This window comes from Lemur catta, chromosome 10, assembly GCF_020740605.2.
Source record: "Lemur catta isolate mLemCat1 chromosome 10, mLemCat1.pri, whole genome shotgun sequence".
Lineage (NCBI taxonomy): Eukaryota > Metazoa > Chordata > Mammalia > Primates > Lemuridae > Lemur > Lemur catta.
In genome coordinates, this window is record NC_059137.1 from 67,335,625 (window position 1) to 67,349,612 (window position 13,988).

The 13,988-nt window shown below is 37.8% G+C and overlaps 1 protein-coding gene across 4 annotated transcripts in view; it reads right to left on the reverse strand.

Moving 5' to 3' along the window:
* Positions 1 to 13,988, reverse strand: part of CEMIP2 (cell migration inducing hyaluronidase 2) — a 68,110-nt gene that overhangs the window by 13,308 nt on the left and 40,814 nt on the right. For all 4 annotated transcript variants that reach the window (XM_045563442.1, XM_045563441.1, XM_045563443.1 and 1 more), the window contains exons 13-18: positions 12,752 to 12,883; positions 11,596 to 11,631; positions 10,661 to 10,816; positions 8,090 to 8,267; positions 5,337 to 5,552; positions 1,857 to 2,062 (exon numbers count right to left, since the gene is read on the reverse strand). In XM_045563442.1, the coding sequence (XP_045419398.1) occupies positions 1,857 to 2,062; positions 5,337 to 5,552; positions 8,090 to 8,267; positions 10,661 to 10,816; positions 11,596 to 11,631; positions 12,752 to 12,883 (924 nt within the window). The remainder of the gene's footprint in view (positions 1 to 1,856; positions 2,063 to 5,336; positions 5,553 to 8,089; positions 8,268 to 10,660; positions 10,817 to 11,595; positions 11,632 to 12,751; positions 12,884 to 13,988) is intronic.

Here is a 13,988-nt window from a genome sequence, read left to right on the forward strand (position 1 = left end):
ATTTCAATTTTCTATATGTTTTTCTGTATTTTCCCTATTTTGTTTAATGAATAAGTATAGCTTTTATAACTTTTAAAGTGTTATTTTCAGACATGGCACTCTGACAAAATCTATGACCTCCCTATAATTATACTAAATTCAAGGGAAAATATTGTCCATCTCTTCATCTTGCCTCTGCCCATTATGTAATTTTTATACACTTTTAGCTAATTAAACAAGTATGACTGAATTTCAAGTCCATGTGGATTTTTGAAATTTCTAGGCTCAGCCTTTTTCACTTTCAAATGTTTTGACTTGCTTAGTATTTGATGAAAAGTTATGCATGGCACTTTTACAGAACCCTGCATATCATTTCATTGTAATATCTCATCTCAAACACATAACCCTGCCCAATGTAACTTTGAGTACTGATCACCCCTGGACATTTCTTCTTCTCAGCCTGACGGTCGTTTGTTTCTTTAAGTGACTTGTTTGCAACTCACTGATATCAGACTGGGCTTTCAGAAACTTCACCCTGGACACAATGTGGATTGAAGATGTGGAGGCTGCTGCTGGGATCCAGGAAAGAGCTGAAGGTGGCCTGAGCTCAGCCACCAGCCGCGGGATGGAAAGAAGCAGGAGGTTTGAACGATATTAAGGAGCTAGAACCAACAGGGCTCAGCTACTGACACGATAGAGAGATGGGGAAAGGCAGTGTTAGGAGTGAGTACTGGCTTTTTGTCTTGGTTGACCGTGTAGGAGGGAGGCACAGAGAACAGCAGCAAGCGGTAGAGGAAAACAGTAGTGGTTCAGCTGAGAACATGTGCTGGAGCCTAACTATCTCAGAATAAGGGCATCTGCCACGATGTCCACCCACCCTTGGAAGTGACCTGCTGATGGCTACATTCCCATATGGTCTAGTCCTTCTCTGTCCATTTCAACTGGGTGTTTACGAGTCAGAGCTTAATGACCAGTCAGGTACACAGCCATTTCAATCTTTCAGTTTCATGGAGTCACATCCCTCCTTTGTAGTTCCACCTTCTGTCACCTCCCCTGATGCACCCTATGTCCGCATCACACTGAATCCATCATTCCCCAAGGAGAATGGGCCCTTTCCCAGATCTGTGCTTTTGTAACAAGACTGATCACTTCATCAGTATCACTTCCTCACTGTAGCCTGGTCCAACTCCCTTAGAATCAGTTGCTTTATCCTTTGTTCACTAAAAAATAGCTTTGGTTTATTCATTTACTTGAGTTTTTTTCCTCCCTGTCTACTGTGAGATCCAAGAGAGCAAATACTTTTCTCATTCATCTTTATACCAACTGGTGCACAGGGAACACTTGAATGAATTAATGCAAAAACAGTGGCTTGCATTCAAAGTGATATTATTAGGACAAACAGCTAAAAAATGAAGAAGGGACAAAACAATGCTTTCAGGCAGGGGTGGCAGATAGCTGGCCTTTATTCCCTAACTTTTCCACCTCTTGCCCATAGCAGATGTTACTAATCAATCACACCACAATCTTTTAATTTTCCAGGGACCCAAGTGCTCAGTTGGAACACCATATAAAACCCCTTCCCATCCCAGCTATAGGGAATTAAAGCATTCAACAGACTGTGTTAAAACCTATTGTTGAATGGCTTTCTGTACACAATAACTTGACCATAGAGAAAAAGAAATGCTTTTGAAATGACAAGGTTCCATTGGTACAATCACTTAATTCCATCCACACAAAATATACAGCCTCCCCACAAGAGAAGCTAAGTACAGGACACTGACGTTCTTTACTTGCTACCACGGAAACATACGTGATTCTTTTTCTCCGCTAAATGACTATTTGCTCAACTGTTGGAAATGACAGTAACAAATACACACTTGTTGAAGTTGACGAGGTATAGAAAAGTGGTGCGCGGCGCCGGCCCGTTCCAGTGGATGGTATAGCCCTTCTCCAGCATGACCACGGGCTGGTACTGCGGGAAGGCAGCCTTCTGGTTAATCCCCCGCAGCACCATAGGGTGGGAAGGGTACTCATCTCGAGTGATGGTCATAGAAAGATTCTGGGTGCTCGTCTGTACGTAGACCTTAAAAAAATAAAATTAAATTAAAGAATTAAAGGGAAGTAAATGAAAAGTTGAAGTCGCTAAACAGACATTTCCAGCACCAAGTCCAGCATCTCTACTCTGAAAAGAGAGATTCTGTGATCTGTGCCAGATTGAATGAGCAGCAGCCAACTGTATCCTGAGCCACGCTCGCAGCGCGGCCTGCTTAAACCAGAAATGGTAAAAACAGATCACACGTCCTGCTAGCCAAGAGCTTCATCATCTCTTCCAGGACCACAGGCCAGCTTATTCATCAGAATATAAAACTTCTGGGGCTTATATAGCTTGTCAAAGTAATCTCTCAATCTGAAGAACGCACAGACAAAAAAATTAGCAAACTAATATCCTCTGGTCAAATCTAAGAGATTTTCCTCTAAACCAACAGACGGAAAATTTATATATGTTAGAGCTTTGGCTTTCAATTTTCCATGACCTACATCAGCCCAAGAAGTCATTTTTCATCCATTCAAAAATAAAAAAAAAAAAAGTTATAAAGCGCTCTGCAGCAACTGGAAAAACACATTAAACTGGGACAAATTGAAAGCCCTGAATTTATTCCAGTGGCATCTGAGCCACTTTCCATGCCAAAACAAAACCATCTCCAAATGCATCCTCCAAAGGACAAACCTCAGAATAATTTCTTAAAACAAATCAGTATCCATAATCAAATTCTCCAGGAGTATTAAAACATTTACAGGATATTGGCATTTAATCTACAAGACTTTGGTATTTTTCTCTGTCATTTCTACAATCTTGTCTATATTGCTTCCTCAATTTTATGTCCCTTGGCCCAGAAAGTCATCTTAATTCTCATTCATGTTTAATTCCTTCAATTTAATACTCTTCTCTACTGATACCACTTAAAGATTTAAAATAAACAGGAAACATGTTTTTAAGACCACTGATTATCTTCACTTAAATATATATTTAATCATACATATAAACATACACACACATATATAAAAGGACATACATACACCATATATCCATCCCCCACCTTCTTCCCAAGGACAATTTAAGGTGCCACATGTAACCCTAATTCTCCCTACATTACTGTCTTTCTGAGTACCTTCATCCCTCAGGTCAGCAAAGTACAGATATTCCACTAAAAAATATTTACAAAGAGTTAAATAATGATTATTCTATCTTGAGATCCAGTTGCTTCTATTTTTTGTCTACAACTATATACCACATGATTTCTAAGTAACCACAAATGGCTGCAGATCTGGGCTTCTGGTCCAAATTTCAGATTCTCAGGAGAGAACTTCTGACCTGTGGTCCTACCATTCCCAGAGCCTCCTGGAAGTATTAAATGACTGATTTCTCTCTTTATCTCCAAATAGAATTACTACTCTGCTTTGTAAGGTAGAAGGATAAGATTCATATTCTCAAATACATTAGAAATCCAAAAAGTTGAATACTGAGTGAATGTTGAATAAAAATATGTAACATTGATAGTAATAACTGTAATGTATAAAACACTAAGAGCTACCATGACCATGTATTTTATAGATATATTTATAATCATTTTTAAAATATAAGACAGACAGACAGACACACACACACACACACACAAATCAATACACATGGCTAGTAAGAAATTTAACCAAAACTATAGCTACAAAAAGACTAAAAGCTTTTTGTTTTTGTTTTAATTCTAGAATTTCTATAGATTGCTAGATATTGATGGGTAAACTTAATTGGGGGAAGGTGATTCTGATTAAGAATAAAACAAATAGAAAAAAGAAATCACATTTTAAAACAAGTTCTTCTCTTCTTTGTTCTTTATTCTTCTCCATCCCTTCCTTGTCCCTTAGGCAAGTATTACATTTTATTTTATTTTATTTTATTTATTTTATTTTATTTTTTGTTCATGGGAATGAGGAATCCCACAACAAAGAAGCTAATACCCCCATTAAACAAACCAGAAACTCTCTCCAGTCTTTATCCCTCTTAAGCCCTTTGTCTAATCTATAGATAAGAATCTGAACTTTATTAAAAAAAGTTTTTAAATTTCATAGTAATGTTCTTTAATAGTCATAATTCAACATCAGAAAGAAGGGCAATGGAGAATTCTGATCTAAGAAGCTCCACCTACACAAAGCTAAGGTAGTAGAAAGAAGAACACATGCATCTAGCACCAAATCACCAAGAGGGGCTTCTTTCTTGCCTTTGGGGCTATCAGAACCCAATGCTATTTGGCAAATCCCTTGCTCTTCCTCTAATTCTCCTCTCCATGTTCTTATCATCCCCTTCCTGTACTCTTTTATCTCCCTTGACAGTCTATTATTAAATCCTACCCTTTAATTGTCTAAAACATGGGGAAAAAACCTACTCCCTTCAAAATTCTGGGGAACTGGTACCTCCTCCGTTCTGCAATCTCTCCCACCCATTCAAATATCACTACTAAAATTACCTTTGCAATTTAGAGCCCTGCTCCTCAAATAATACTAATAGCGACAGGCACCGTGCTACGTGCCAGGCCATATGCTAAATGCTTTCCATATATTCATGCATTCTATCCTCACAACAGCCTCACAGGAGAGCAACTACTATTATTCTCACTGTGCACAGGCACAGAGTAGTTAATTAACTTGCTCAGCACATATTTTAGGAAATAACAGAGCCAGGATTCAAACCCAGGCAATCTGGCTCCAAGGACTATATATATACTACCTTGCAAATTAGTTCTTTAAACACACATTAGCTTAATGTTGTCAAAGAGGTGTGTTTCCCAAACTATATCATCTTCTTCATATTTTCATGGACATTATCATGATATAATTAGAAGAATGTCCTTGGATTCTTTCCTTGTCCACTGATTCCTAATTCCCAGCTCTGTCCTTGGGAACATCTTACTCTCCATGTGACCTACTGATATTCTGTCTTCAAAGTCAGATTCCCTAATTAAGTAGAAATGATGACCCTGAAAGGAAAGGATAAAACTCCCTCTTAGGGGACACAGCGGTAGCACGGCAAGAAAACCTGAATCAGTGGGTTCTCACCCCAGCAACATCGCAACCAAGGGTAAATCATCTCACTTCCCTGGGACTCACTTTTTAACTTGTTAAATTGTTTGGGGTAGGGGAGCTTTAAGTATAATTCTATGAGTCCATGAATTTTATTTTTCTTTTTAATGAAATAATCATGCTTTGGGAAGCATCAACCACACTAAAAAGCTGAGGGGTACTCCTCCCCAAAGCAGTGCTGTCAGGCACTAGTAGGGACTCAGGCACAAGATGCTTTCTGGGCCTACCTGGGCATAGGACCCACTGCAGACCACGGCATTCCACTTGGTAACATTTACACAGCTTGGATGGCGGATCAGGTAGTTGTCCATTCTTCCCACATAGGTGTCCTTGTATCCTGTCACAGAGCCATCAACGTCATGGAATATGGAGTTCTTATCACCATCCAGCTCGCAATCTTCAAACCAGGGGCCAGGCTTTCCAAAGAAGACGTTCAGAGAGACCTGACCACAGCAAGAAACAAGGACATTACAAAATGAGGACTCTAACCATCTTAGCGCCCCCTGCAATGACCCCACTGCATATCCTCACAACCACTTCAAGGTGAAAGCAGTTCTAAGCTACAGTCCGTAGTTATTAACTACGGCACCCAGTCAATCAGAGTTGTCAACTCAATTAATGACATGGAAAGGGAAAAAAATTCCCAAACCCTTATGGAGTCTAATTGGCAAATGTTAAACTTCATCTTAATTTTTATTCTTTTTTTCACTTAAAAACTATTACCTGCCCCCAGACAAAACAAATATGTGGTAAGAGAAACCAGAAGAGCGGGCAGGGTGAGGTGGCTCATGCCTGTAATCCTAGCACTCTAGGAGGCCAAGGCGGGTGGATTGTTTCAGCTCAGGAGTTTGAGACCAGCATGAGCAAGAGGGAGATCCCATCTCTACTAAAAATAGAAAGAAATTAGCTGGACAACTAAAAGTATATATAGAAAAAATTAGCCAGGCATGGTGGCGCATGCCTGTAGTCCCAGCTACTCGGGAGGCTGAGGCAGAAGGATTGCTTGAGCCCAGGAGTTCGAGGTTGCTGTGAGCTAGGCTGACGCCATGGCACTCTAGCCCGTGCAACAGAGTGAGACTCTGTCTCAAACAAAAAAAAAAAGAGAGAAACCAGAAGAGTTGTGGGAAGAGGACTATGCAGCCAGATACATTTGCCAAAAATTATAAACTTCACACATAAGATCTGTGCATCTCCGTATGTAAATTATACCTCAATTAAATAAAAATTGTAAGTTTAGCCTCAGAGCTAGTTAATGATTTTATTTCATTCCAAATGCTTTTGTTACTTGTTCATGATTCCCCCCACCACAAGTCAAAACTGAAAGACAATTTAAGGATTGGCTTAGTATGGCTAGGTTATTGTTGAACTCACTAGAATCTGCTGAAAAGTATATGTTACTAACTCTTTCCTCAACATAGACCAAGCCTAGCTCAATTTTCATGTCAGGTAAAGTTATAGTCTTTACCAAACACATAATGTACAACTGCAAAGTTGGCTCCAGGTGACATATTTTACAGTCTTTAGCTATTTCTTATTAGCGGTAAATTACTAACACTGTTTAAGCCACACAGATACATCTCTAAAATGCTTTTCTGCACTTACCACCCAGGGATGTTTTAAAATCAACAGAACATCTAAATGATAAGCAACCCGATGGAAAACAGTGATGTGTGGGACAAGTGGCTGCAGGTTTAGTTCTATGCTTTTTCTCTTTCCTGTTTTGCCTCCTATGGTTAAATCTGAGAAAAGTTTAGAGTATATTTTCACTATATTTAGGCAGAATAAATTTTGCAAACTCTTCTCTTTATAAACTTTCCAGAGCATCCCCACCATAGAAAACTCCAGGCTAGATGAACTGCTGGACTTAAACAGCATGGATTTTCTTATGCTGTTATAACTTTAGGACTTTTGCAAGAACTGTTTTTCAGTATTAGGCCATGTCAGTGGTCACTAAACCCAATGCAGGGAGGACTGTGAGAAGGTCCATTTGGGCAGTAAGTGACCAGCCAGCCTCCACACTGCACAGGTGGTCCAAGACCCCCACTATTGATGTAGGCGGGAGCCATCTACTAGTCTGGTCCTACCCCTGCTCTGGAGCCACATGGCCTGAAAGAGAAGCAGCCAACCAAGCTGACATCCCAATTTGCATCTGTGCCTCTCTGTTCCATGCCTTGGCTGTTCTACAAAACCAGATACAGACTTCAGTAAACCTATCTCAAGCTCTATTTTTAACTGGGCAACCATAAACTTCGTGGACATGAATGAGACAACTATGAGCTATTTTCTAGGGGCGGCTGCCTGCGGGAATAGGGAGCTAGATAGTCTGACACTAATCCCTCTTGTGCCATTGCCATCCTGAAACTGGAAAGATGATCAAAGCCTGAGGGCATGTAATCAGACCGTCCTGTGCATTTCGGGCAAAGGCGATACTCGTGAAACTGCCAAGACTATTTCTGTCAGCTACTGTATTGTAAACAGTAATTTCTAAGTCTTCTTTGCAATCTTCTTAAAAACCTTCTAACAGTTTATACCAGATATAACTCAATTTGCATCATGCTGCCCCCAAATTCCTCTTTGTTCCCAACCTTTTATCATCTAGTTCCCCGTAAGAACAAGTAAAATACCAGACAAGTAAAATACCAGGCAGGACCCAAATCTCTTAGCAGAGAAACCCCACCAGCATATTATACTGAACTTTCCAAAATCATATGTCCTCTTGCTCCTGTGAAACTGTACAACTCCTGTGTTATCACTTGAAGTCATTTTCCCTTTCAAGACATGTGGTGAATGTCAGAAATACCCCAAGTCACACGGGACTTCTGTTCTTATCTCGAACTCAACAGGACAGAGTACATGGAACTAGGAGTTCCTTCTGTCTGTATTTCTCTTTCTAGTCAAAAAGAGCCAATATTTTTGAGAATGAGTCATCCCTCCTTCTCTCACCATAGTCACTACATAGGAGCTGTAAGAACACACTTACCTGTGGACCAAACTTTACGAGGGAGATGTTATTCCTGGGGGTTATCTGCCAGGAATTCTTCATGAGGAAGCCAACTGCACTGCTGTACCTATCTGGAGTCGGCACATATTTTTTGAAAGTGCTCCTGGTGAGATGAATGGGCCCATCATAAATCTGAAAGCCTCTAATTGGAAACGTCCTGTTGAAAGACAAGATTTTGTTTAATGCACATGGGCCTGTCCCCTTAATAGCACTTTACTTACTTCTTTTATAAATACTGCTGAATAGCTCATAGGCACAGAGCAAAATTCTAGGATACAGGATTCTAAGATCCGCAATTGAATAAAACATATACTGTAGTGGGAAAGACAAACAGAAAAACAAAGGCTAATTTCAGATAATAAGTGCTATGGAGACAATAAAACACAGTAATGTAATAGTTTGGGTGGGGAGAGAGATGCTATTTTGGATAGAATGAGGCCTCTCTGTAGAGGTGATTCTGTTTTCCTTGAATCAACTCAGTTCAGATCTTTTAAGTAGTAACTCATATGCTTTAGTTTTAGTTCTAAAACCCCTAGCCATAAGAACAAAAGATAAATCTGTGATTAAGCAGAGAAAACCTCCTCTCAAGCCACTAAACAATAGTAAAAAGGTGAAACAATATACTTAAAAGTACGAAAGCAATAAAAAAAAAAAGTACGAAAGCATAAGTCCTCAAGGTTTACTATGTCAAAAGGGTTAGCTAGATTGAGAATATTCATTTTCCTTTCTGTGCGAACACAAACTCCTTAGCCTACTAATCCTAAATCATTAACCATACTGAATGTACAAAACCTATAATATTCTCAATTCCTTAGGTTTCTCTCCTATTAAATTATTTCATGGCATTGCAGGGGATTTCTATAGCAACTAATTAGTTTACAATTTGACAGTACTTTGTAGCGAAAGCATATATGCTAGTGAGAAAAACAAATAAACTGCTTAAAAATCTATGCATCATGACATATTTCTAAGCATATATCTCAAAATGGTTCTGCCCCATAGAAAAGATTGTAAAGATATAATAAAACAAAAAGTGGTTCCATTCATCCATGAAAAATTTTGCTTTTGGACAACCCTCCTTAACAAAGCAATAAGCATTTTGAAATAAAACTGGAGGTCAACATGAAATAAAAAGAGTGGAATTGATTTGGCCATCATCATACTGAGCTCATACTCCAACCAATACAGCTTTTTTTTTTTTAAATCCACACATCAGGAGAGGCAATTACATCTTGATTGTGAAGAGCACAGCACTGAAGCCAACCTAACTGGGTTTGACCCCACCTCTGCTATCTTTAGTAAAATACTCATTTGGAAAACCGGTTGATGACAGCAGCTACTTCATTGGGATTTGGAGGACTAAGTGAATAGAAAGTGTTTAGCACAGGGACTAATACATCATAAGCATTTTTTTTAATTTTAATTATTATGGGTACATAATAGTTATACATCTTTGTAGTATATGTGTGATATTTTGATAAGGGCATACAATGTGAATGAATCAAATCAGGGTATTGGGGTATGTTAACTATTAAAAAAAAAACCCATAAAGTTCTTCTCCCAGTGGCTTCCCTGATCTAACGAGGAATTCTACAAAGAGTGTAGAATATAATGGTGCTAAATATTCCACTATGATAAGCACAGAGGGAGAGAAGCCAGGCATAGGTAATCCTTTGCCAAAAACTAGGAAAGCTCTGTCCCCAGCCCTCACTCTCCACATCCCCCCTTAAAAACCAACAGTCTGTTTGCCCCATTCCCCTGCCTAACCAGCTCGATGCCCAGAGACAGCATTTCCATAAGGGAGTTAATTCTTGATGAATTCTGGCTCAGGCTCAGAGGTGAGGCCTTTAGAACACTATTTGGTTTTCCTCTACCTGATTTCCTCACAAGCAAAATGAGGACAACTCCAAAATGTGTCTCGGAACTGAGGTATAGATTAATTAGTTAATAGTTCCCTCACAACTTTGAAGAAGTGCTCAGTACTATTTTAATGACTCTGTGATTACTACGACAGAAAACATGCCAATAGCCCACCCCTATCCCCCTCCAGCACCTAAAACACTGTTGATTATATGGCCGAGGTTAGGTTTCGAGTCAACGTTGCCATCAATCAACTCTCATTTCCTAGGGCTCTTTTCAGTAGGTAATTTCCTTTTTCCAGTGGCTATTTCTGAAAACCAACATCACAAATTGAGGAAAGACTGACCTAATGTCATAGTTTATGGTTTGGCAACTTTCTATAGCTCAAGAAAGAACCAACAAAAATTCACCAGCTTATATAAGGTCTTATGTAAGGAATGAGAAACAAAATAGGTTTCTTTGTTATAAAACTGGTAATGAAATCGATGAAATAATTAATAATTAATGTTCCAAAATTCTAGGAGGAAAATACACACAATAATAGTAACAGTGGTAGTAGTGGCAGTAATAAAACAGGAAAAGAGTCACAGTAGGAACCAGTCCATCCAAGATTATTACATAAATTTCCTTGAGAGTTAGATCTTCCTTTATTGCTTAAGTTTAACACTCTACTTTTAAAGTAATGCTTACCTGTTCCTAGGTAATGTCCGAGGCTTCTGATCTATTCCTCCAGTGCCTACATACTTGTTCTGACCACCCTGAAAGCCATAATTCCTGCTCTCCCCAACAAAGAGAGATTCCGATACCTCCTGGCTGGACCCTTCATCGCTTGGGAAGCTTCCATCACTGTTAAAATAAGAACAATCATTAGCCACACTTCTCTAGAAAATTTAAACTTATTCCCAAATGAAGGCAAGCTATAACATACAAGCTAAAAATTTTAAAAGCAGCCCATAGCTCTTTCGAATACATATTATCAAGTCTTCAGAAATTGCTTTTAAACCGTGAAAATACTTCATGTAAATTAATAAATGGTTTGCAAATTATATATAGACAAATGAAATGTAATTTTGCAATACCAACTTATTGCTGCAGTCTCAAACAGTATTGAAAACAAACTTGCTCTGAATACAACTAAATTACCAGCACACTTAACAATGACAACTTGAATGACTATTATCTAGAGAAAAATACATAACACAAAAAGTTTAGTTTTTGAAGACCATTGCCAAGTTAGAGCAGCTTGTAAGAAAGAAAAGATTAGTTTTTAATCTTCTTCCTTCTTTTACTCCCTTCTTTTTCCCCTACTTCTTAAGAACTTTAGTCTAAATCTCAAGTCTTTTCTTCTAAGCAAAATTTATGATGGGCACCCTTCTGTGGAATACCAGCCAAATTAACCTACTACTTGGGTATAAATTCAATTCATCAAGAAAAATGTATTTTTGGCCCTCTAGTGGTATCAGGAAGAGGATGCTAACTTTTTTTTAAATGCTAATAAATGATAAAACATTCCTGTGACTTATCCCTCCCATCAAAAAAAAAAAAAAAAGAAAGAAAATCAAGGGTTATTTTAACATCACACAGCTTTAAAATAGTCAAATAAGTATTTTTAAGCAATTACAAACCTTGCAAAGGTCAGTCCTATTCCATTATCTGCAAATCTGAAAGAGAAAAGAGAATGCGGGAAGATTTTAATTTACCATATCATGTAAGAAGAAGTAATTCTCTCAATATTTAATTATCATGAAATCCAAGGGTCTCAAGATTCACTCTCTCCAAGGCCACACAAAAGTTGCACTTCACAAGAACTGAGAGCACAGAATCCACAGTGAGGGTTCCTGGTTCAAATCTTGGCTTTGCCAATTCTTAGCTGTGTCACTTTGGGCAAGTTACTCAACCTCTCTCTCCCTCAAGTTTTCCCATCTATAAGTTGAAATAATAATAAAACCTTCTTCCTAGGATTCTTGAGCGTATTAGACATACTAAAAAATTTCAAGGGTCCGAAACCAGTGCCTGGCACATAGTAAGCAGCATATAAGTGTTAGCTAGAATTATTATTTTTATAATTATTTTTTAAAGAACTATTAGATTGTGCTATTCTTTTCACAACCTTTCAACAAGACACCCAAGTCATTTCTACAGATTCAATATATCAGTCTTTCTGGATGATAAACGTCAGAGATGATGGTGAAATGCCAAGAAGCTAATGTCAGTGCCAGGGGGGAAAAAAACACATTTTTCTAAACTACTAAAATATTGAACACCAAATCTTAACTCAACATGCATCAGACCTCTTCTAAAATTACACAAATGGAAAAAAAAAAGTGAGACGCTTACTGCCTCAAATCATGTTAAGATGTAGTAAGTCAACAGACTTATTAAGGTGGAATTATACAGCTTTTGTTTTGAATGGCAATGGAAAGAAAACTTTAAGGAGTTTCCAAGAGGAAGGAAAAAAAATCCAGGTAGTTTGGAAATCTTTATTTAGCTCTCTGACATAGACCATGCTTGTTATATAAAGTTAAATTCCCAGTTTCTGTTCAATCTCATCAAAAACTCTCATGTCACCAGACAGATTCAGTTCCAATAAAAGCACCCAAATGAGACGATTCCAAACATTTGCAGTCTGTTAACTCTAGCATACTTCTTCAGAGCATGTCCTGTCTGTTAGTAATAATAATATGATTCCAGAAACCACCACTGAACTTTCATTCTACTGGCCTTTTAAAAAAATATCCCTAAAAATAAATACAGCAGTGTCAATATATAATGAATACCCACGCTGAATTCTGAACAATAATGTCTCCTCCTCTGACCCAAGCTCCATGATCATTATTTTTAAAAGCAATGAGCCTGTCAATTACAGCAGCAACACGTGGCTTTTCAGGGTCTGCATCCTGATGAGGCCGAAATCTGGGGTTTAAATAAAAAAAGAACAAATTATTTTTAAGTAATGAAAAGGCAATGGAAATTTGCTATTTATAATTATAAGCTTAAATGTCAAGAAGTAGGATTTAAATTTGACCAAAACAAATAAAAAAAAAATCTTAAGATATAACTTAGTTATATTTCAAATATTTTTTAAATTACATTTATTTACACATTAAGTTTCCAGAGAACTGCTGTCATATCTTATTTATTTTTTTAATCAATGTATAGAATGGACACTGTAGAACATTATAAGCATGAAAATCATTTCCAAACAAAAAAAACTCAGATCAGACAATCTAGCATGTCTTCAGAAATTCTTAAGCTACATGTTACTAATAAACTTATTGAATAAATTAATCATGTATTTCAAAATACATATATGTGAACTCAAGAACAATTTGAGTTGTGTGCTGGTTAAATGTTTTAGACACAGACAAGACTCAGTTCAATATCTTAAAATTGCCTACATTTAAAATAGATTGTATTTAATTGACCCATTTATTATAAAGATTGAACTTTACCTTTTCTTTCTCTTCTCTCTAAAACACTTTTAAGGACCTTAATGAAAAGGTCAAAAAAATTGGTATCAAAAACTATCCACTATAACAACTCAAATAACCCCATAAGGCCACCTATTAAAAAAAAGAAAAGATCATGTCTATCTTAATCTTACAAAGCTGGGGAAGAAAAGACAAAAACTACACAGCATTTCTACTACCACACTTGTAGGCATGCAGTAGGTGCTCACTAAATGTATATGATGGGAGAAGTAGCTATGCACAAAGACTAGCAAGTGCAAATGTCCTTAGGCAGGAGTGAGCTCAGCATGTTCAGCAACAACAAGCAAGTTGGCTGGAGAGTAAGGAGCAAGGGAGATGGGATAGAGAGAGGTGGGCAAGTGCCAGGTAAGGATGTGGGTCTTCATTGGAAATGTGACAGACAGTCGATGGAAGCGTGGAATCAAGGACGTGATGTGATCAAATCTCTTTTTTTCTCCTTTTAACAAATCACTGGCTGCTATCTGGAGAATAGATTCTAGAAAATGGACTATAAGGAGACCAATCTAGAGGTTCTTCATGTATTTCAG